The sequence below is a fragment of the Cryptomeria japonica genome, chromosome 9 (assembly GCF_030272615.1).
Source record: "Cryptomeria japonica chromosome 9, Sugi_1.0, whole genome shotgun sequence".
Classification (NCBI taxonomy): Eukaryota; Viridiplantae; Streptophyta; class Pinopsida; order Cupressales; family Cupressaceae; genus Cryptomeria; species Cryptomeria japonica.
In genome coordinates, this window is record NC_081413.1 from 537,544,281 (window position 1) to 537,569,047 (window position 24,767).

At 35.4% G+C, this 24,767-nt stretch overlaps 1 protein-coding gene across 1 annotated transcript in view; it reads left to right on the forward strand.

Moving 5' to 3' along the window:
- Window positions 1-23,104, forward strand: part of LOC131077104 (uncharacterized) — a 120,302-nt gene extending 97,198 nt beyond the window's left edge. Inside the window, exons 4-7 of the mRNA XM_058014533.2 lie at window positions 20,916-21,038; window positions 21,142-21,193; window positions 21,746-22,225; window positions 22,425-23,104. Coding sequence (XP_057870516.2) covers window positions 20,916-21,038; window positions 21,142-21,193; window positions 21,746-22,225; window positions 22,425-22,531 — 762 coding nt within the window. The 3' untranslated portion in view covers window positions 22,532-23,104. The remainder of the gene's footprint in view (window positions 1-20,915; window positions 21,039-21,141; window positions 21,194-21,745; window positions 22,226-22,424) is intronic.
- The last annotated feature ends 1,663 nt before the right edge of the window (window positions 23,105-24,767 follow it).

The window sequence follows — 24,767 nt, forward strand, 5'->3', positions numbered from 1 at the left end:
ATGGTATTTCAGCCTATATATACCTCCATGGAATATTGTTTTGCAACAACAAAACATACATTTTGTTTGCCCCTTTCCTTGCCCTGGAAAATCCTCATGATATTTCCAAGCAGGGTCCTTTCTCATGGGGGGTCTAGAAGCTGAAGTAGACATTTTAGGATAGTTTTGTGAAACTTGAAGTTGAGGCAAATAATAAAGTGAAGTTTGCTGCAACCCTACAATTTAAAAAAAAAAAATTTACAAACCCTACATACAACCCTACATAGTACAACTACATACTACATGCTACATACAAATTACAAACATACAAAATATCTTGCATACAAGAAAATGTAAAACTTTCAAAATAAATGAATAGAAAATGGAATTTTTGCATACAAGAAACAAAACAATCTTACCTCTTACAACAAGCTTGAAATGAGCTGCAAACTTTTCCTATCCAACTCTTGATGCACCAAATCGAAACACAATGCAGCTCCAATGTGACAAATTGAAGAAAACTTGAGCTTCCTCCTTGTTGGTTTTTCTTCTATGCACCCTTGTTTTTCTTCCCAACTCACTTTACTCTTCCTTTTTTTGCAAGTGAATGAAATGAAAGTCACTTTTAGGGCTAGAAGACAATTAACATTAAAAAACGGATTTAAAAAAACTTTGCAAACTAATTTTTTTTTGCATTTTAACTTATGCCAACGCCGGCCGAGTCCAGGGCTCGGGACTCGCCGAGTTTGGCGAGTTTGGGCCAAACTCGCCAACTCGGCGAGTCCGAGTCCGAGCCCCTGGGACTCGGCAGGCCTGACTCGGACTCGGACTCGGACTCGCCGAGTCTGGGCGAGTCCGGGCGAGTCCCGTTTCTCTGGTTTGAGGCTTCCATTAGCCTATTCCCAGGTTCTTGTAGGCTAAGTGGATGTTGTTAAGGGACTCATCGTCTTGTGAAGAGCTCTAGTAGATGTGTTTTGAGTATTCCAACAAATTTTCTATTTTTAGCATATGGCTATTTTTAGTAAGTGCTACTTTTGGCACTTGGTCTTGGCTCAAAAGCACTTGAATGACCTTGTGTATGTGTCTAATAGGTTAACTCAAAAGAACTCAATGCAATGCTTTCCAGTTCAATGCCTTGAGTTCTATGGTTGACAGGTTGATATTTGATTTATTTCACTAAGTGTTATTTTACTTTATAACTTAAGTGAAGGGTGATTTGTTCATGAAGTGTCCCCTTGTTTAACACCTAGGAAAGTGGTCTCTACAATTTGTTTTTAAAATGCAAGTTAGATTTCCTAACAGGATGCCAAGGCAAGGAGATGTTTTAATATTTTAAAAGGTTTTTTAATTTGCCTCCTAAAGTGACACCAAGATTGGAGGATGAAATAAAGTGTTTTCAAATGCCTTTCATGTGAGCTCAAAGGGCTCAAACCTCTTAGGGTGAATTTCATGACATTTCATAAAGAGAAATGGGAGGGAAACTAATTCAAATTCAAATGTGAGTTGCCCTAAGTTTTCCTGCACTTTATAAATGTGAGCTTGAGCTCTCATTTGGACATAGATGAATTGACAAGTTAAGGAGATGTTGCTAGAATGAGCTCAGGGAGTTATTTTGCTAATTAAGGACGAAAACCCTCTTCTTGGTTGCTGGTCTAGATGGTGAAATATCCACCTTAGCTGGTTGGTGTTCTTGGTTTGAGATTTTTCAGTGATTTTGGCTTGGTGGTGGGTGATTGTGAGCTTGAAGAAGATGAAGATCTTTGAAGTTTTCTGATATGGGTGTTTGGTTTTTGGTGTGGTGTGTGCTTTCTTGGAGTGGTTTGAATTTTGTTGAGATTAGAGGCTTTCTCAATGTGTTGGTGTGCTTTTTCAGAGTAACTAGATTTCATATTTATGCTCATAACTTGGTGGTTGACAAAGGTTTCATTTTGGGTACCATTTCATTGCATTCCTCATTGCTAGGTGCCACCTTTTGAGCATTCATATGTTGGGTTTGATGAACTGAATTTGTATGCAAATTGCCCTTTAGATAGGCACCATTCTGCCTTGCTAGTACATGGTTATTGGAGGTAGAGCTAAATATGCATTTCTGAGCATTGGAGTTTAACATTGCTGATTGCAGATAGAAATTGCAGAAGCAGATTCGACTGAGTTGGAAGGCTTGTATTATCATTCCAAGAATCGTCTTTGTCATACTTGGACGCCTATTTGGTGTTGTTCTATTTTCCAAGTGTTATTTTTCATGTTCGGAAGACTATAGCAGGTCTGCAATATGTATTGAATCTGATTTGTAATGTTTGAAATGAGTTTAATGTTGATTGAATGAAGACTAGTTTCTATCAGCTCATTGCTTTATATATTATGTTACAATTATATCATCTTGTGTATGTTCCTCATCATGAATGAAATCTGAAAGTATCAAACAACAAACAACTTTCATTGGTTCCATGAACTTGCCAAAACATGTTTCAGAAAAAAGAAATCAGGGGTGGACATTTCAAATACCCCTTTTCACACCAACACAGAACAACAAACATAAAAACATGCAAATATGGGTTTTTTCTACTAGGCCATGTTAAGTACCTATGTGCAAATGCAATTTCTTAAAAAAAAAACCTTGTGGGACAAAACTCCTCCCCAAAAGAGAGAAAAAAAAAATGCCCTCAAGAAGAGGATAAAGACAAAACCCCATGTGAGGAAAAAGTTTCATGTATAAGAGAGAAGAAGAGACTATGTAACCCCCCATAATGTGTAATCTCTTGCAAGAATGGTGAGTGCTTGAAGACAAAAGATAATTCAATGCCTACAAACAACATTCCTCCCATTGGGAAGAAACAAAACCAAGTATAGATTCAGGAAGGTGTCCCATTCAGAATAGGAATTAGAGGGAAGAAAAATGGAGATGTATGGAGTCTCTGAATTCTGCTCAAGTGTTCCCATGTCAATGCTGAAAGTCGCCCCCTTTCAAAGCAGATGCAAATGTTCTTGTTGGTCTCAATACATGTATTGAGAAATTGGTTGATAATGTTAATCTTCAAGACATCATACTTTATGAGATGCAAAGCTGTAAGAGGGCCAAAGGAGTCCTGTTTTCTTCAAACGATTGCACTCATAGGAGAGACACCTTGCTACCAAGTAAAATAACATGTGTTTAATTTTATTTTACCATTTATTTCAATTTTTATGTTACCAAGTTATAAATGACAATTGTTATCCTTGCAATTCTGTAGTGGGTAGATTATTGCGCCACAACGCCTAATCTTCAAAAGTTTGCCATCCGCATTTTATTTTAGCTTTGTAGCGTTGCTAGTTGTGAGCACAATTGGAATTTTTTCGAGGCCATTCACACAAAGAAGTGTAATAGGTTGAATCAAAAGCACTTGAATGACCTCGTGTATGTGTGTTACAACCTCCAGTTGCATGAAAAGAAGCTACAAGGGCAGGGTTCACATGAAGAACTCAACCTTAATGGCATTGTTCCATATTCAGATTAGATTGTTGAGCATGATGATGGTGATGTGGTTCCATTGTTAATTAATGATGACTTAGCTGATTTGGAGAGGGAGGCAGCTAAATGAGAAGTGGCAGCATATGAGGAGGTCGAAGTCGAGGTTGGTCAGCCAACAGAGGTAGTTTCCTCATGTACACATCTTGATCCTATCACTATGGATGCAGCACTTGTTGAGGCACCTATTGAGGATATTGCAGCTATACCATCTACTTCAGTAATACCCACAACAAACTTTTTTGAGCTTTAGTTGTAGATTTATCAATTTCATTGATACCAAAACTTGAAAGTAATATGTACTCAGAGGTTGTACTTGTTTTGTGGTCTATGATATGTTTTGAACATAAGTTTTGATTTATATATGATGGATATCAGTATTATGTTCTACACATTCAATATATATGTATGTTTTTGAAGAATATTATAAAAAATTGTGTATTTTCAAATGTTTGATAAATTTGTCGAGTTATTGCCAATTCCAAGTTTTTCAACTATGGTCATCTAGATAAAAAAATAAACAATTGTGATAAAATTTTGACTATAAAATATTGTAGGTGTTGGAATGTTTGGCCATAGATGTACCACTAACTGTGAGCATCCTTCTTAAACTCGTCTTCAAGAGTGGAAACAATTTGACCATTGTGTAGATATAATCAAAAAATGAGATGTGAGAAACTGGTGTATGTTTTCATGTGGATTATATTAACTATGATATGCTAAAAATAGTGAATGGTTACATTCTATATATAGACGTAGTTACCGCATATTAACAACTAACTATAGTAATTGATTGTTGGCAATTGGCATTTACGCTCCAACATTACTGTTAGGTGTTAATGAAATTTGTAAATGTGTCACGAGTCTTAGTTCACTGTCATTCATCTCTTAGTGAGCTATCAATAATCATTAGTTAGCTGTCAATCAGCTACAGTTATCTGTCAAAATCTGTCGCAGTTTTGTAGGAACATAGTTGGAAACTTGGATCTTTTGCATGTATAAAAATGTATTGCAGTTTACTATTGAAAAAATATAATATCATCAAGTGTTTTATTGTTCCATATTCTGATTTTGACGAGTGTACACAATTTATTATAAACTAAAATAATTGTCAAGTATACGCAGACACTTTATTACAATATTAAAGTAATACTCTACCCCCTTAATATTGGAAGGCATCAGTCAACTGTCTATATCTATGTTGCTATCGAATTTTTTTTATGTTAGTTGTCATTATGACAAAAAAGAATCAAAACAAACCAAATTCAATATACAATGAGCATCTTGTGACTCCTAAAAATGATCAGACAGCCAAAAACATTCAAAAATAATAAAGGAAATGTCATAGTTGGTCAAAGACACCTGTATGGATATCTTATCAAATCAAGAGAGTCACTTTTCTGTCCACACAAGCAAGAAGAGTAATAACTAGATCTAGAGAAATATACCCGATATCCTAGATAGACTCACTATAAGATGAAAGCATGATTACATATATTCAAATTCTTAATAATGAAACATGAAACTCAACCATCAAAAGAACTACTGCTACCATATGCTACAAATCTGCTGGATCAGATACTATGAAGAGAAATTTTGAAAAAAGCTTAAAAAAGAAAGGCAACCCCACCAAGAACTACCTATGACATGGAAAAGGAGAAAAGAAGGATTGACAATGATGACCCCTTAGGACCTGTTGATGTGTTTTTTAGGCACCATCAAACACAAAATAAAATATCCAAAAGTATCTTATTTTCTCTTGAACAAAGTCTCTCAAATGTTATGCTTTGCGATCAAATGAGACAACTCCAAGGTTCCAAATGCCAGGTCGACGTGTGGATAAGCACAGTTGTCTGTTGTGATTGATGTTTCTCCAATGGGCCTTACGTTGTACATGAATGCATGAATTTCTGGAACTTAAAAAAATGGCAAAAGACATAGGGTTTAAGAAGTCTAAGAATGTAAGAACGATGGACAATCTTTGTTGAAACTCAACTAAGCTTTGCTTTTACATGCAAAGCAACAACTTCACAAAGCTTAGTGCAATCTCCTAAGGTAAGCACATGATATTCAAATTACTATCAGCAACAAGGATACCATCAAGGCAATGCATATCAAAGTGTGAATAGGAATTGAAGTTAAGCTCATTAGGAATTCCAATTGACCACACAAGGCAAACTTACTGTTGGAATCCTAAATTTTGCAATTTTTAGAATTCCAAATTCCAAGACAAGGAATAAGAAAAATTCTAAATATATATATATATACATATATATATTGAAAAGGTACAAGTAATATGTTTTATATTTGTTGCACAATATGAAACCATAACATAAACACAATAATGGGCATAAAAAATGGAGTGTGAAGCACCAAAGGGGGTATTTACATCATTTAAAGACCATTTATCCATTATATACCCATAAAATAGCCTTAAAATACCTCTAATATGCCTAAACAACTTGTAAAGTGACAATTAATTACATAAACTAAGGCAATTTCGGGATTTGGAATTATTTTAATTTAAAAGGGGGCTGTCTTTTCACCCAAAGGGGTATGAAAACCATTCAACCACATATATATGTGTGATGTAAAATGTAAAGAGAGGAGAATAGAGATACAAGAAGTGGAGGCAATTTTGTACTTTTAAACTTTTTATCAAAAATAACCAGTTGCATTTTCTTTCTCATATGTGTTGAGAGTTAACATATTTTCAGAAGGTAGTTGCTTGTGATATTATCTAAAGGAGATAAGGTTATTTGTGTTCTTCCAGTGAAATTCTGTGTTTCATATTGTAGATTTGGATCAAAAAAGATTTACTTGTGAATTGTAATTGTTCCCTGTATTTCTTCCTTGGATGGTTTCTTAAAGTTAGGGTTAAATTCATTCAAGCGGTTTACAATATAGATATTGAAGTAGAGCTCATAAGAAACAGTAACTGACAGACTCACCGAGAGGGGGTGGGTTTAAAAATTGTCTCATAAGTTTACACAATAAGTCCTAAAGAAATATAAGACTCTGTAGCCCAAATAAGAGGAAAGGCATTGATCATTTGTAAACAAACCCTTTAACCATACCAATCACCCTTTACTTTTAAGCATTAGGATTAGTAGAGTAGGTATAGTAGGTAATTTAGCCAAAGTGTAACATATATACTTTTGTAAGATACATAGATCAATACACACATCTGAAATCAGTCTGTTTAAGAAACTTATGCCATTCTAAGACTAGGAGATATCAGATTAAGACACTAAATCTGCTATAAAAAGCATTAGTTGAAGGAACAACTAGTGAGTAGGTATACCCGCCTAGGTCCTGCAGAGCCTAAAGTGAGAGAGTTAGTAACCAAATAGGTTCACTCTATAAGTTGGCCAAGTCAATTGGAGGGTTTGATCATAGGAGTTGGCATTTTCTTAGAACCTATCCAATCTGTTGATTTGAGACCCAACACTTACAATCAGCAAATTGCTAGTGGTATGGATAAATGAATTTCACCATAATCATTCACAACTCCCATCATTCATCTAATCAACAATGAAAGTAAATGAATTGAAAAGTAAAGACCATGCAACCTATTGAAATGACACATTAATTCACCATAGCTTCAATGAAATCAAATGTTCTTTACAACAAGATTTTGGCAACAAGCATTGTCTTCTCCTAATCTAACTTCTATTCTAATTGCTAACTATTTTCTGTTCTTCTACTATTGTTAACTTGCTATTAATCTCTATTCACTATTCATTATTAACAAATGAGAAAATTAAGCCTTATATAGATAGCCCTTTACAATGAATGGCTCAGATTGATGGTTGAGATTACAAAATGGAAACCCTAATTAGGGTTTGTTACAATGAACTCCTTTTCGACCAATGAGAAAATTACACTTAGGTTCAATATTGAAGGTGAACCAAAGAAATATGAGGTTAGGTAGCTCAAAGTTTGTCTCCATAAGATGAGTCAAGTGCATTGCATCTGGACATGCTGATGTGGAACCTCTTGATTCATGTAATGATGACTAGGATGCCATCTCAACTTGCTTGTAGACTTGATATGTCATCATAAAGGAATGTTGAGCATTACCTCTTGATATTCAACATCATTCTGTTTGCTCAATGTGACGATGATGATCGATCCTCCCTTATTCATGATCTACTTGACTCCTCACTTGTACTGACTTTGATTCTTGGATTCCAAAAAGGAATTCAAGATTGTAAAACATATCGTCGTCCAATAAGTTGTCTCCTCCATGCTTTAGGGCCTTGACTTTGATATCTGCTTTGCATGACTCGAGCTTGATCTTGATGTTGACTTGTCCTTGATTTCTTACTTAATCGTGTGCAAGGCAAACAAAAAGTTGTCAAATACATAAAATACATATTAACTTCACTTACCTTACACTTTTATATGTCTGATTTTGTGCTTGTTATAAGTCTGATGCAACGTGAATTTTCACACAATTCTGCCTCTTGTCTGCCCTCAATTGAACTGAAAATACTTCTAAGTCGAGTTTTAAAAAATCCTCAAATTAATCACTCCCTCCTTGAAAATGTATTTTGATCAATGAAATGATCAAAATCTGTTGTTAAAAATGCTGATATACGTAGAATTCACCTTTCAAAATTGTTGATTTAGAGATGCAAATCAGAATTAAATTACTCTTAGAAGATGTAGTTTGCTTGTCTCTTGAATTTGCAGAGCAGAATATTGCAAAGAAGCAATAATCGTTTGGGGAATTAATCAGCAAATCAAAAGTATAAGATTTTTTCAAAAAATGGGGAAAAAATCGGATTTACAAAAAAACGTAAAAAATTGTAGAAAAACAATCAAAAACTACTTTTTTTATATATATTAAGGCATTTCCATAGCATAGAGATATTGTAGGCAAAAAAAATAGACACTTGAACACATGAATTGCAGGAAATAGATTTCCGTTGTTTATATTCATATCACCGATTACGTTGCACAAAAAAAATGTCAATTACAATATAGTTTGTGACTTTGAACAAAGTCAACTTGTAAACTAAGTACAAAATTCCAAAATGTCAAATGTAGGCAATGGCATGCTAGAGGGCAGGAGGCTCTGATGATGAAGCTCCCGGGTGAGAGCCTGTCCTAATTCGATCAATCCATTGAGGATCAAAGTTGGATTGCCTCATGATATCAAAATCTTCAGTCTCAAGTGGACGATCAGCAACAACATCATCATCATCATAAACATCATCATCATCATCATCATCATCAACATCTTCAGCAGCAATCAACTCACACTCTGGATATATCTCATCGAGGTCAATTGGCAAGCCATCCTCAATAGTTCCTGATTTTGCCCATGTACAAATTAGTGTTTCCCTTACAAGTGAAAAACACAATGAAAAGTGAATAGTGAATAGAATTTCAAAAACTACAACTATATATTAATATTCTCACCTTGAGCTTTCCTTATCTTCAAGCGAAGGTTGTGATGAACAAATACCAAGTCATTCAGCCGTTGTTGTGATAGGCGGTTGCGTTTTTTGGAATGCATGTGTTCAAAAACACTCCAATTACGCTCACAAGATGATGAGCTGCACGGTTGGCTCAAAATGCGCACTGCCATCCACCTTAAATTTGGTATTTCGTCTCCAAAAGAAGCCCACCATGCAGCTGAAAAACACATCATATGGAGATGATATTGTAAGACTAATTTAATATCTTAAAATCTTAACGAGCTTAATGAGCACGTTGGCAAAATAAAGAGATTGTTAAAAGTTTATAGTCTACCTGGTTGAATAGTCTTTCTGCTTTGTATAGCAGCCCTAGAAGAGAGAAAACCCTTAGCATGCTTGTACACTTCCAACTCTATCGTAGCCGCATCAAATTTTTCCAAGTCAGGAAACATTTTTTCCAAGCACTTGAAGAATCCTCGTTTGATCTCAGCATCAATTTCCAAGAAGTCAGTCTTATAGAATAACAAAGGATTGAGAAAGTATCCTGCAGCATGGAGAGGAGTGTGCATCTGTCCATCCCATCTCCTATCAATTATGTCCCACAATGGCATATACTTATCCCTGTTATTTTGCAGCTTACTCCTTATCACCTCCTTGGCCCTATCCATGACCTCATACACATATCCCATGGGGGGTTTTTCCCCATCCACTAGTCTCAAGACTTTTACTAAAGGCTCTGAAAATTCTACAATCTGCTCAATTGATTCCCAAAAGGTGGTAGAATACATATACTTTGCCACTGCTATGCCATTTGTTTGAGTTGTGAAGCCAGACTCCATCCACTCAGCCGAAACAAACATTCGCCTCAAATTACCTTTCTGTTCACATAATGTTTGTAATGCAAGGAAATATGTTGCAAATCTTGTCACCCCTGGTCGAACTAGCTCCTTGCCTTCTGTGAAAGAGCGCATTATAGCCAAAACCCTCGTGTGATTATAAACAAATTTGGTAACTTTGTGAGCCTTCTGAAAGGCCGCCTTAACCCATTCTATTTTTCCAATGTCCTCTAGGGTTAGATCAAGGCAATGTGCTGCACATGGTGTAAAAAACACAGAAGGGTATTTATCTGTCGGAAGTCTCCCTACAGCAACACAAGCAGCAGCATTGTCTGTGATAAATTGAACCACATTTTGTGGCCCTACATCCATAACTACCACGTCATACATCTCAAACAATGCATTTGTGGATTTCTTCATATTAGATGCATCCACAGATTTTAGAAAAACAGTGCCAATCTCACAAGAGACAAGGAAGTTAATGAGAGTTCGGTTCCTTCTATCTGTCCAACCATCTGACATGATACTGCAACCAATTCTAGCCCACTGTAACCGATGTTGTTTAACAACATCTTGAACATCCTCTACTGCATCTTTCAACATACCAACCCTCAATGACTCATAGGATGGGGCTTGAAACCCAGGTCCTACAGCTGCAATAGCATCTACCATGGGTTGCCAATATAGATTTCTGGAAGCATGGAATGCCATGTGAGAGGAGTACCAAAAATTAGCAATTGCCTTCTTTGCTTGTTCAGTGACAGTTTTCCTCCATCCTGTACTCTCCAAAGTGGTTTGTGATCCTGGTGTAGTACGAGGTTGGAAGAAAGCATTAATGTTTCCTCCACCTGTGTTTAGTCCACGTGCTATAGAATTAGGAGTTGACCCACATTCCCTGAAACTCCCATCTTCGCCATCCTCCTCACCCAAATGGTTCGTCCTGGGATCTGCAGAACTAGAACCTAGGTCAACCCCAATTCTTGCCTTTTTGGCCTTGCTCTCAGCAATCCCGTCAAGAGATTGCTTTGCCTGATACGAGACATCTGCAGGGCATGCTTTACATATCACAGTGTTATTTCCTCGTTCTTTGGACAAATGCCATTTGAAACGATAAATTCCACCACTGATCTCTTCTAGACACCAATTGCACTTGACCTTCGTGCTACCAAGAACTGTTGTGCAATGTGTCCACGCAAAGTCTTTTTGACGCGGCATTCTGATCAAGAATCAGATCTGTAAAAACATTACACTCAAGTCTTAAAATTTTGAGGGATCTAGGGTTGGGCTTGTGTATAATAATTGCATTTTAATTCTGATTCAAAAGTTGGTCTCTAGAAATAGTAATACTAAAGTAGTATGAAATCTAGTATGAAATAACTGCAGACCAACTACAGACCAACTTTAGTTATTAATTTCATACTACTTCAGTTATACTAGTAAATTTAAGTGAATTAGTTAAATAAGTAATTTTATTTGACCATGTGCTTAGGCTAGGGGTTGATTAGTTAACCTGTTATATTATTACATATATACTAACATACTGTTAAATTTAACTGTTAAATTTATTAGTATATATTTAACAGTATATTAAATTTAACTGTATATAAATATATACAGTTAAATTTAATATACTGTTAAATATATACAGTTAAATTTAATACTATATTAAATTTAACTCACAATATATATACGGTTAAATTTAATATATTGTTAAATTTAATATTAAATTTAACATACTGTTAAACATATACAGTTAATTAACTGTATATGTTTAACAGTATGTTAATATTATACAGTTAATTAACTGTATATGTTTAACAGTATGTTAAATTTAATATTAAATTTAACAGTATATTAAATTTAACTGTTACACATATACAGTTAAATTTAATATACTGTTAAACATATACAGTTAAATTTAATATTAAATTTAACTGTATATGTTTAACAGTATATTAAATTTAACTGTATATGTGTAACAGTTAAATTTAATATAACAATATATTAAATTTAAAAGTTAAATTTATACTATCTATAAAACAAAGTCAAACTAATAAATTAAATTAAACTATATTTATTATATAGTTAAGAATTTAAATATACTGTTAAATATATTTAACTGTTAAATTTATTATACAATATACAATATATTTAACAGTTAAATATACTGTATATTGTATAATAAATTTAACAGTTAAATTATTACACAGTATATTAAATTTAATAAATTCTATAAAACAAACTAAGAAATTAAATAAAACAAACATAATATTAATTAAATTCTATAAAAAAAAAAATTGTAAAACAAAAATATATTTTGTAAATACCTCGAAGGCTGGATGAATGGAGTGCTGGCTTGCAGCTTGGTGATCCCTCTGCGCAGTCCGCTTGGTGATCTTCTTCAATCACCGTAAGAAATCCCTCTGCGCAGTCCGGCTTGGTGATCTTCTTTGGCCCTTGTTAATGACGAACAAAGACTTCAAATTTTCGACCTACAGACTTTGGACGAAAAACAATAGGGAGGCGGCGTCCATTTGTAGATTTTTCTGCAAAACTTTGGCGCCTTTTTCGTGTTTTTAGGGTTTTCGTGCGATTTTATTTTTTTCGGATTAATCGCCAGATATTAATCGCGATTAATCGTGTTTAAACGGCAAAAAATCGTTGACCCGCGGTCAATGCGTATTTCACAACTTTTTCGGGGAAAAAATCGGGACCCAGCGCGATTCCCGATTAATCGCGATCAATCGCGATTTTTTGCCGATCATTGCTTCCCTGGAATATTGTTGATTGCCTTGAATGATGTTTTTGAAATGAACAAGAATACTTTCTTATATAGGCGCTGATGTTAATTTTAGATCAGATTGATAACAATAACAAAAAAAAACACAATGAACACACAGAACACAAGAGTACCCTGGGAAAACCTCCCTCTTGGAGGTGAAAAACCCAACAATTAATCTCAGTTTATATTAGGCAATAATCAATATGTGACTTTACAAGTTTACTTCAACACTTGAAGCAATATGAACATCGGCATATACACAACAGTATGATGAACTTATCTGCAATATACTTGACCGAAGATGATTTGCTGCTACTGATCATAGGACCATTCGTTGATCAAGGAGTCAATTCGCTGACCATGAATGATAATCGCTGCTCCAGAATTAGTTCGCTGTTCTTGAAGATGAATTCGCTGCTATAGGGATATGCTCGCTGATCTTTATGATGAAATTTGCTGTCCTTGTAGTTATATTCGCTGACTGGATAATTTTGTTGCTGATCAAGGATGTAATTCGATGTCTTCCATTGTGTGTAATGATGAATGTATGAACCTTGTATATATATGTGATCTTAGCCACCTAATTCATCCTAGGTCGGCTCACAAGGATAATCAATTAATAATAATATGATGACCTAAACTTGGCGCCCAATATAGGGTCAGCCCCATTGCATTTACAAGTTACAATGTTCAATATAGGGTTAGCCCTATCCACAAGTTACATCGCTCCCTCTTAAGCTTGAAGGTATGGTAATTCAAGAATATCTTGAAGAGAAGCATCAACATGATTAAATATCTCTTTATTGACTAGACTTCCACCATTGACAACATATGCCAAGATTGCTCAAAAGGATATTGCCAGTCTATGATCAACCTCAATCATAGTGTAAAGCTACACAACATTCTTTAAATGTAAAATTGTTTTTCCATAGTTGAATAACAGAGAGTTAACTGTGCTTGATCATATCTAAGAAAACTAAGGCAAGTGTATGACTTCAGAAAACTTTGACAATCTAACATTTTACAAAATCCGTAAGCAAGGTATATAAGCCAAATTTTCTTTCCAGCCAATGCGTAAAATCAGATATGAGAATCAACCACTGAAAAGGATACACATTGTAGTTGAGCACAAGCGTATGATCAAAAGACAACTTCAATAAGTTAGATACCTCATTCATCTTAGGTTCATCATCAAGAGAATACTTCAAAAATGTAATAGGTAGTATGCTCAAATTGAAGAGATAATATCACAATGAATATTATGTGAGGATAGTGAAAGCCATGACAAAAAATGCATTAGAGCTAAAGGCAATCCTCTACACAAGAAGAGCAGAGCAAGGTTATAATAAATATATAACAAAGAACATGAGAACCTTTTATGAAGAGCTGAAGAGAACCAAGTGTTACACAGTCCCAGTCCTACATGCCAACCTTATTATAGAACAAAGACTATAGTCCGTATGATGTTAGGAGACACACCTGCAAGACTATTAAGCATTTCAAGATTTAGATAGAATATGATGCATCTGAATTATGCAGCAAGTATCATCAGAAGAAGATAGAAGGGTCATCATTGGGCATAGATACTAAATAGGATGACTAAGACATATTACCTTTACATGCCTACCACACCAATGATTAGAGGACATTATATGTTTTCAACTAAGGTTCCATGTTTCTGAATCTCCTATAATTTTATTCAGCTTTCAATATTCCTATTTGTGCTTGCTGTTATATCCATCATAGTACTCCTAGTTTTATATCTGAATACACATGCTGAAATGTTAAGTGCCAATGATGTATTTAGATCAATGCATCAATTCGGATCATTACATATTCATAGCAAACCACATCAAATAGGTTGAGAGATAAACATACTCAAAATAGAGAGTAGGGCATAACCAAATACTAACTTCAATAATTCAAACTGGATTAAAATAAATTCTTAACACAAGAACAAAGCTCGAACTAGGGTGATTGCTACAAACCCTAGGAAGATAGTTATGTAACCCTTAAAGGAATAAAAGGAATACTAAGATCTGAAAAACAAGTGCACAAACCGACATATGAAAGCACCCTCAAATGAAGTAGTTAATAAGAAAGAGAACCTTGTGCACTAGATAAGACACCAATAAAAATAAGGCAATCAGATGCAAATCTCCAAACCAAGCGGACCCTACAATTGAGAATGGAGGAATAAGAACACCTGAAATCTTATTCTTGCTATCGTCCCATCGATGCCTTCAATTTGTCAAGCAAACATTGTTGTTGAACTTTCTGATTCACCGTAGACTTCTTCAACCCTAATGTGCACAAGAAGAAGTACAGGTTCTTCCTTCAAGCTGTTAGGCCTTATAGAAGGAACCTGGCTCTGATACCATGTTAATTTTAGATCAGATTGATAACAATAATCAGAAATAACACAATGAACACATAGATTACAAGAGTACCCTGGGAAAACCTCCCTCTTGGAGGTGAAAAACCCAGCAATTAATCTCATTTTATATTAGGCAATAATCAATATGTGACTTTACAAGTCTACTTCAACACTTGAAGCAATATGAACATCAGCATATACACAGCAGTATGATGAACTTATATGCAATATACTTGACTGAAAATGATTTGTTGCTGCTGATCATAGGACCATTCGTTGATCAAGAAGTCAATTCGCTGACCATAAATGATAATCGCTGCTCCAGAATTAGTTCGCTGTTCTTGAAGATGAATTCGCTGCCATAGGGATATGCTCGTTGATCTTTATGATGCAATTTGCTGTCCTTGTAGTTATATTCGCTGATTGGATAATTTCGCTGTTGATCAAGGATGTAATTCGATGTCTTCAATTGTGTGTAATGATGAATGAATGAACCTTGTATATATATGTGATCTTAGCCACCTAATTCATCCTAGGTTGGCTCACAAAGATAATCAATTAATAATAATATGATGACCTAAACTTGGCGTCCAATATAGGGTCAGCCCCATTGCATTTACAAGTTACAATGTTCAATATAGGGTTAGCCCTATCCACAAGTTACATCGCCCATTATAGAGCCAGACCAAATTACAAGTTATATTTAATTTTGCACATTTAATGTGACCAAGGCCGATAGGCCAATTAGTCACCCACAAGTTACATTATGGGTCACGCCCAATTTTCACATTTGCAAGTTACATACACATATCAACATCCTTAATGGTTACAAGTTACATAATGCGTTTGGGTCCAGCCCAATACAAGTAATACTTATATTTGATCCGAACTAGCTATTATTTCAATAGCTGAGGGCTAAGGATGTGTCTTATTTCAACTCTCCATAGGCCGACTTGCATCCTAAAAGAAAAACATTTTAATTCGTTCTTTGTTTGGGGGAGCGCTCATCCTTGAAGGCCGACCTCCTCACTTTGATCATCACTTTCGGCTTTTTAGCTTTCCTTTGCACCTAACAATGTTGGCGGGTTTTTGAACTTGCTTTGCAACATTTGGTCTAAGCGGCCTTTTAAGGCACCTTTGCAATATTTGATTGAAGGCGGTCTTTTATAGCACCTTTGCAACATTTGCTTAGAAGCGGCTTTTTATAGCACCTTTGCAATAGACAACTTTGGCGGATATTTGGGGTTCCTTTGTATTCAAGGCAATGAGCGGTCAAATTGACCTCCTTTGCAGTTGGTGGTGTGATCAGCCAAATTGTATTGCTTTGTAATTCATGAATTTGATCGGCCAAATCAACTCCTTTTGCGCCAAATCAACTCCTTTTGCACCTCTCCACTTGATCGGCCAAATTAGGTTCCTTTGCAAACCAAAACATGATCGGCCAATTTAACTAGTTTTGCAATCCATAAATGAATCGGCCAAATTGAAGACCTTTGCAATTTATGACTTGATCGGCCAAATTGAAGATCTTTGCATCTCATTACTATGGCGGCCTTTCAAGCCTTGTTTGGATTTGATCAACTCGGAGGGACTTTGATCTTCATTTGGACTTGATAAAAACCTTTGCCTGGATCATGTTTGATGTGGCAGCAATTAACCTTTGTTATGTACATACGGGTCAAAATTTTGGTGTTTAATGCACAAGCATCCAGCAACCTTCAAGATCCTTGTACAAAATTTTCCTCATGACTGAACTTTATCTCTTGTTGGCATAATCAAGCTGGCATTCTGAGCTTCATGTGCACAAGAATTTCGGTATTTTGACATCCAATTGCACAAGGGAGGTGGTATTTGGGGTCTCATTAGCACAACTTGTTCTTGAGCAGACTCTAGGCTTTTAATTGCACCACCAAATCGGCCTTTAGATGCTTATTTGCACAACATGATCGGCATTTGCAGGCTGGTTTGTACAAACACAATGACTTGTCGGGATTAAAAGCCTTCTCCACACAGCGAAAATCGGAATTTTAGTCCTTAATGCACATCAGCACATCGGCATTTTCATCTTTATTGATAGCTTTGATCACGTGCCTTGTGAAGACCTCCAAGTGGTTGAACTATTTTTCATTGCATTGTAGAGTCCTTCGTCTCTCATACCGTTTTTATTGAATGTTCTTCATCTATGCTTGTCTTTGTGTGTTTTGATGTCCTTGTGGAATTCCTCATCGTAAAGCAACTCCTTGCATTGTTGAGATATCCTTACACCATTTCATTCTCATCTCCCTTGTAATGATTCCTGAAAAGAAAAACACTTATGAATCATGATTGTCAATGCAAACAAATTATGATGGGGAAATCAAGAGCTTAGCCTCACACTCTAAATTTATTATGAAAAACTTTGAAAAGGATTCAAATCTGTAAACGATATTTTAGGTCTTTGAAATGCATCAAGCTTGCAAGGAAATTGTTCAGATTTAAAAGTAAATTACTAGCTTTTCTCTTTCAAAACCATCTCTTCTTATCCTGTAACAACATCAACTTCTTTTCTTAGTTCTTCATGCTTCAGACAGAGTTCTGATTTGATCTGCCTCTGTAGGATTGAATGTGACTTTTCATCCTTATTCTGAGTCCTTCACTTTTATCTGAAATCTAATTTGTGATTCAAACTCGCCTTTTTTCTCAAATGAGCTTCTGCAATTCTGGAATTCACACCTTGTTCTGATCAAATTTCTGCTTCTGATTTACCTTATTTCAAATATGGATTCGTATCTTTGCCTTGTCATGTACTTGTGCTCTTTTATGATCTGAATTTTGAATTTAAATCCCCCCAATGTTTTTGTTTGTTCTGATCAAATTTCTGCTTCTGATTTATCTTATTTCAAATATGGATTCGTATCTTTGCCTTGTCATTTACTTGTGCTCTTTTATGATCTGAATTTTGAATTTAAATCACCCCAATGTTTTTGTTTAGATGACACATCTTTTACTTCAAAGGCCAGCATTCCTTATTCAATGCTGCCACCTCTTGCCTTGTGTTTCATCGTGGCATGTGTTGGAGCTATTAGGGGTCAAAAGAAATGGTGAGGTGGATGCTCCCTTTTGTTTAAAATGCCTTAAAAAATATTTCCTTTTTCTTCTTTCATTTTAGAACTTGGTGGGATCCAGCATACAAAACAGCATTGTTAATATAAAAAAGAAACGTATAAATTTCCACCTCAGGAGCTTGTGGGGCCCAAGTACGGTAGAGAGGGAGAGGAAATCACAATGTCTTAAAAAACTTTAAAATCTCCATCCTAGAGTTGGTGGGGCCCAAACATGTATGACATGGGGGAAGAGAAATGTGAGGTGAAGTGGGATGTGGAAGTGAAGAATGGTAGGGAAAGTGCCACGGGTGAAAGGGAAGTAGAGGATGTTGGGGAGAGGGAGACATAAGGGATATGGAGGATGGAAGTAGGAGATACGTGGGGGAAGGTAGATTCAGGATGTGCGAGGTCTAAGGGATAAGGATATATGGGGAGTAAAGTGGAGTGGGAGGTATAAGGGGTAGTGGAAAGGGTAAAGGTGGGGTAGACTAAGATGGAATGAGGATTGGGTAGGGTGATAGGTAAAGGAAAAGGGTATGGTGGTAGGGGAATAAGATAGTGGATGGGTATGCTAAGGGAAGGGTAGTGGGTAAGGAAATAAAGGGAGGTCTAGAGAATGTATGGGAAGGTAGAGGTAGGAGTAAATGAAGGTGAAGGGTAGTGGATGGGTATGTTAGGATGGGAAGAGGGCTAGGTAGGTGAAGGTAGGGAGGTAGAGGAAGTGGAAGGAGATGGAAGAGGTATAAGGGATAAGGATATATGGGGAGTAAAGTGGAGTGGGAGGTATAAGGGGTAGTGGAAAGGGTAAAGGTGGGGTAGACTAAGATGGAATGAGGATTGGGTAGGGTGGTAGGTAAAGGAAAAGGGTATGGTGGTAGGGGAATAAGATAGTGGATGGGTATGCTAAGGGAAGGGTAGTGGGTAAGGAAATAAAGGGAGGTCTAGAGAATGTATGGGAAGGTAGAGGTAGGAGTAAATGAAGGTGAAGGGTAGTGGATGGGTATGTTAGGATGGGAAGAGGGCTGGGTAGGTGAAGGTAGGGAGGTAGAGGAAGTGGAAGGAGATGGAAGCTAAAGTGATGCAAGTATTGTCATTGATGTCAAATTAATTGAAAGCAGGAAGCATCTAAAATGACATCACAGAAAGAATGAAAGTATCGAAAATATATCCTAGAGTCGGGTGTTGGTTTGGAAATTTCCTGGCAAATCAGCACGATGAAGCAGAAGATTACGGTGAGCATGGTTCGTATCTATATCATTATCTGAAGGCAAAAATAAAAATCAAATGAAAACTATTAATGGAAAGACTTTATAAATAATCCGATATATTTATTACCCGATATATAATATGGAAAGACTTTATAATTATCGGCAAATATATTAATATAGCGGCAAGTTTATTAAAGCGAAAAAATGTTTTGACGGCGGATGTATTAACCAAGTATTTTTTACGGCACCTCATCAGCGTTAATATATTGAACAATATTATCGGCGGCACACTTTAAATTAATTAAAGCGGAGATAGATATGGAGCGGCAAAATTAAAAATGAAAAATAAATCTCGACAACAAAAACTATTAAACTTTGTGTTTTGTGGAACTTACTTAATACCGGCTGGGAGAAAATAATATCGTAAATAAATTACATACCTTATTTTTACAATACATATTATCGGGCTTCATTAAGTTCGGTGGTTTGTTTATTATGAAAAGTATTGTCTAAGGTATAGTGGCATAAGAGTTTATTAATATAAACAAAAGTGTTTGGCAAACAAATACTCCCGTAAAAAGTTTATTAATAGATTTTAACAAAAAGAAGTTATTGAAATATTGAAGGATATGACTTTTCAAACTAAAAGTCATGTTGGTTTGCAACCGGTGGAACTAGCACATATATATATGAATTTTTAAAAATGCTTTGAGAAGGATGTTGATATGCTGGATATATATACTTTGTATAAAACTGTGGATTTTTGAAAGTATACCTCATGTAGGTGAAGTAAGAGGTGTGCAAAGAGAAACATGAACAATCAGTCCTCAAGAGCATAAGTTTAGAATATAATAGCAGATATATAAACTTAGCACATGCAGATTTGAAATGAAGAGTAAGGCAGATTTATGATCAGCTTACAGCAGATTTAAGAAAGAAATTGTGACATATTTGTATGAAGATGTGTATGCAGATTTAAAGAGTGTTACCATTGTCCATCATCCATTGTTACAGCAACATGTTCAAGATGGAAAATTAGATTTGTGAAGAGTGAGTTGGTGCTCACAATTTCAAAGCAGAGAGAGTTGGTGCTTCCAGTGGGTTGGTGCTCACAAAACAGAGTTCGGGGGTTGGTGCTTCCAGTGGGTTGGTGCTCACAAAATAGAGTTATCACAAAACAGAGTTAGGGAGTTGGTGCTTCCAATGGGTTGGTGCTCACAAAATTGTAAAAGAACATAAATATATAGCATTCATTTTCAGTGGTTTTCTCCCGCATTGGGTTTCCACTTAAATCTTTGTGTTATTGTGTTCATATGCAAAATTATTTTTAATGATTGATTCTATCATATAAAATATTGAATTGAAAAGTTTCATTATACTGATTCACTCCCTCAGTATAACTGTGTGCTCTTCATAAAGGAGATGGAAGTGGTAGTGGGGGGTAAAGGGTAAGGTAGTGGTAGGTAATATGAAAATCATTACGAGATTCTATTAAGGATATTGGAAATATGTAAGCACTTCATAATACTTTAGTACTAGGAATATCATTACACAAACTAAAATAGTATGAGATAGGTGCACACATGAAACAACAACTGGAATATTAGGATATGAATGAATTAAATATCCATGAAAACAGCAATTATTAGAAGTGCAAAGCCCATACAAAGTAACAAATGCCATTGATGACTTAAAAATTGAGTTCAATCTGTGCAGGCTATGAGCGCTCGTGGACAAATCGAAGCTGGTTGTCATTATTTTGCTGGGGCACTTTCCCTTGTTTTTCACCCCCAAAATCCTTATGTGCCAACATTTCGAGCAGATGTGCGATATTTTGAGGTTGTGTGCACAATTCTAGAAGTAAACCTTATGTAACTGTGTGTTATGTATAGTTTTTTTTTTTCTGTTCATCCAGTCTATGTAGACATTGAACAATGTGCAGATAGATGGAGGCTCTGGTTGGTTTGGTGGTGGTGCTGATCTTACCCCTTGTTGTAAGTATTGTTGTGGGTTTTAACAGGCAAGCATTTGCATAGAATTTTGAAATATTTCTTAGAAAGTATTTTAATCAGAAATTTGCATAATAAAGCTCTCTGCTTTTAGATCTGAAATAAAATAGTAATATGCACTCTTTTTTTTGTGTGTGTTTCGATTGGTTTCACTGCCTATATTGACTATAGATTTGTAAATTTCTATGACCGCATTCTGTTTGTGATAAATTGAACCTTTTTAAAATTTAAGGTTTCCATAGAACAGAATGTGATTGAGAAATATTTTGGGCAATTTTAGATGAATAAACTACACCAGAACTATGATGCATATGTTACAGGCCTCATGCAACATTTTAATGGAATAGTTTTTTAGAAATCTTTACTGCACTTCTAGTAGTTGACACCTTACAGGGTTTCTGAACTATCATATAAAAAAGAAAAAATGAAATTTATCTCTAAATTGATTTCTACTGAGTTTGTTTGATATGAGGCAAAAAAAATGTACAAAACACTGAATATGTTCTGATAAATTGATGATGATATTTTGTTTTGCAGACCTTGATATTGAGGATGCAGAATACTTCCACCATTTCCTCAAGCAAATTTGTGATAAATATGATCCATCCTTTTATTCACAGTGCAAATCTAAATGTGATGCTTACTTTTATATTCCTGTAAGGAAGCAGCACCGTGGCATTGGGGGGATATTTTTTGATGACTTGGAATATTTTAAGGAGCAGAGTGGTGCTGGGGATAAATCATTATTGGCTACGGATAGAAAGGAAGCCAATATTCAGGATAATACTAAAATAAGTGGGAGGGAGAAAGCTTTTAGGTTCATAAAGGAGTTAGCAGAAGGGTTTACATCAAGTTTTTTGCCCATTGCTAACAAATCCAGGTTTCGGGACTTTGGCAAGAGACAAAAAGAGTGGCAGCTTCTTCAACGTGGAAGATATTTGGAATTTAATCTTCTTTATGACCGTGGCATTAAGTTTGGTCTTGATGGTGGAAGAATTGAATCCATTATGGTTTCAGGTATATGATTCTTAATCTGTTTAAATCAAATGTGAGAAAATAATAAAGATTTAAAGAAGGAAAGATGCAAGTAAAATGGAATGATAGGAAAGAACTAAATAAGAAGATATGTTCATCAGAGGACTATATTTAAACCATTTCTATGAAGCTATTGCAAAAGGAGTAGAACCCAACTGATAGTTATAAACATTGTTTGCAGCACCTCCTCTTGTGTCCTGGAAGTATGATAAAAAACCAATTTCTGGATCCCCAGAAGCTGAAATGCTACAGGTTCTTTGCAAGCCTCGTGAATGGATTCGAGGCTGATTTGAAAACTACATTCGAATACCACAAATTTGCTGAATGCAATGAACCCAGTGTTGGATTAAACTTGAATAGAGCACCTCACAGATGCTTATACCCTTCGAACATTTTTGTCATTGTTGTCTTATAAATTGTTGAATAGTTTCTGGGAGAAAGAGTAGAAAAATATTACTGAAGTGAACAAAAGTTTCTATAAAAACTAGAAGCTCGACAGAGATAATGTGAAAACAAGGAAAAATCAAAAGATTTGTTCCTTGGTGTGTATCTTTTATTATTTCTATCATATAACTTTTGCATACAACTGAGTTTATTCTAGGTTGGAGAACGAGTGTGTAGACAGGCACTGTCTGGAAACAGAAAGAGATATTGGACATATAAGAGCAGATCTTGGCAAAAAAATGGCACCTTCTAGTGTTAACTTTTCATTATGAAAGAGAGAGAGTTATGGCTATGAAAAAGAAAAGTAATAGGATGTACCAAAGGGGAGAAGCGATTAGAATAAGTGAGAAAAATTTCTCAATAAACCAAATTCATTGAGATGATAATAATAGGGTTCCCCATGATATTTCAAAGGTATATGTTTTGGCAGTGGCAATTATATTCAGATATTGTTTCCAAGAAGCACAAGTTAAGAAGATTTTATTACTATTATAACGGCAGTATATAAGAACTGTTTTGCACTTTTTTTTTCCTTTGGTGTAGCTTCATAGGAATGTTTGTTGTCTAAGGCACTAGGATTTATTATTGCATCCTTTGAAAAGGGGGATGGAGATGCTAACTATTTTAAATTGCAACCAATCCAGTTAGGATCACACCATCCTATTAGGAGGTTTTTGATCTACAAAACTTTATATTTTGACGAGACAAGGAAATTACTCCCCCCATTTTTTTTCTTGGAATACAAGTTGGCTTTGCTTCATAGCTGATTCTTCTGCCCAACTTGCTAATATTTATGCTCCTATCCTTGTTTTCCAAACTTTCTACTACAGTATGATTGCTTCTTGCAACTAAACTATTATAGGGCATTAAGTGTCAAGTCTTCTAGCGTAGGCAACCTGAGACTTGTTTCTTCCTTGTCCAACATTGCAGCCTCGAACAAACCTAAGTTATCCACATTTACTACTATATATATTCTCATCAATGGAGGTTGGTCTAATCTCAAAACGTTTTGTCTCTTACTCATATCTCAAAAGAACAATATGGAGGCTTCTATTACTAACTCATATCTCAAAAGAACCATACCTTATAGGTATGAAGCTTTCTTGCTTTCCTATGGAGCCCATCTTTCCCCAAGTACAGTTATACTTTGATTGTGCTAGTCTTATATTAAGTCCAACCTGTTACGTTGCTTGTGATTGTTTGAGCTTACCTTGCACTTGTAAGTGAATTGCTTCAACTTTTATGATAAATTTTGAAGCTTTTAAGATGGTGTTGCACAATGTGCAGCACCAAAGGCATAGTCTGCCACACTCTTGAAGCAGTTATGTTGCGAAAAGGTGTCAACTTTACATTCCTAATATCCAAATTTAATAATTTTGTTTGCATTCACTATTTTGTCTTGTGGAGTTTTTTTTTTCATGTGGGAGAGTTGGCATCCCATTTGGAAGTGATATGGATTTTGCCTCACATGAAGAGGTAGGTTTCCCATATTAAGGTGGCATTTTGGCCATGTGTCAGCACCTTGTGGTGTGTGTAAGGTTATCATGATGGGAATTACATATGATATATTCTTATGATGCAGGAGGTTACATTGAAATCTTGACCAGCATTATTATGCATGTCATTGTTGTCTTAATTTTTTAATTTTCAAAAATTGACAAACCCTACTTTTTTTGCTCAAAATTCGTAGTATTCTTAGCTAAAGCATGTTTTATGGGGTTCGAAACTCGTATTTGTTTGCGTATTTTTGTTGTTGGGTGTTTTTGTCGTTTTTTTGTTTTCGTTTTCCTTGCTTTTTGTGCAAAATCAAGTTTTAAGTTCCCCTTTGCAAGTAGTAACTTTTTGTAAGTTTACTTGTAATTGGGTCTCAAAAACCCAATTACAAGTTAGACCTGATTACAAGTTAGTTTTTTTATAAAGTGTGTTTCACTTGTAATCAGGTTTATAAGACCCGATTACAAGTTTACCTTACTTTAAATGAATAAAATCTTCTTGCTTGTATCGTATTTGTCAAAACCCAATTCACCCTTCCATCTTCATGTTTGCATTTTGGTCACTTTGATCTTGCGATTTTCAAGGG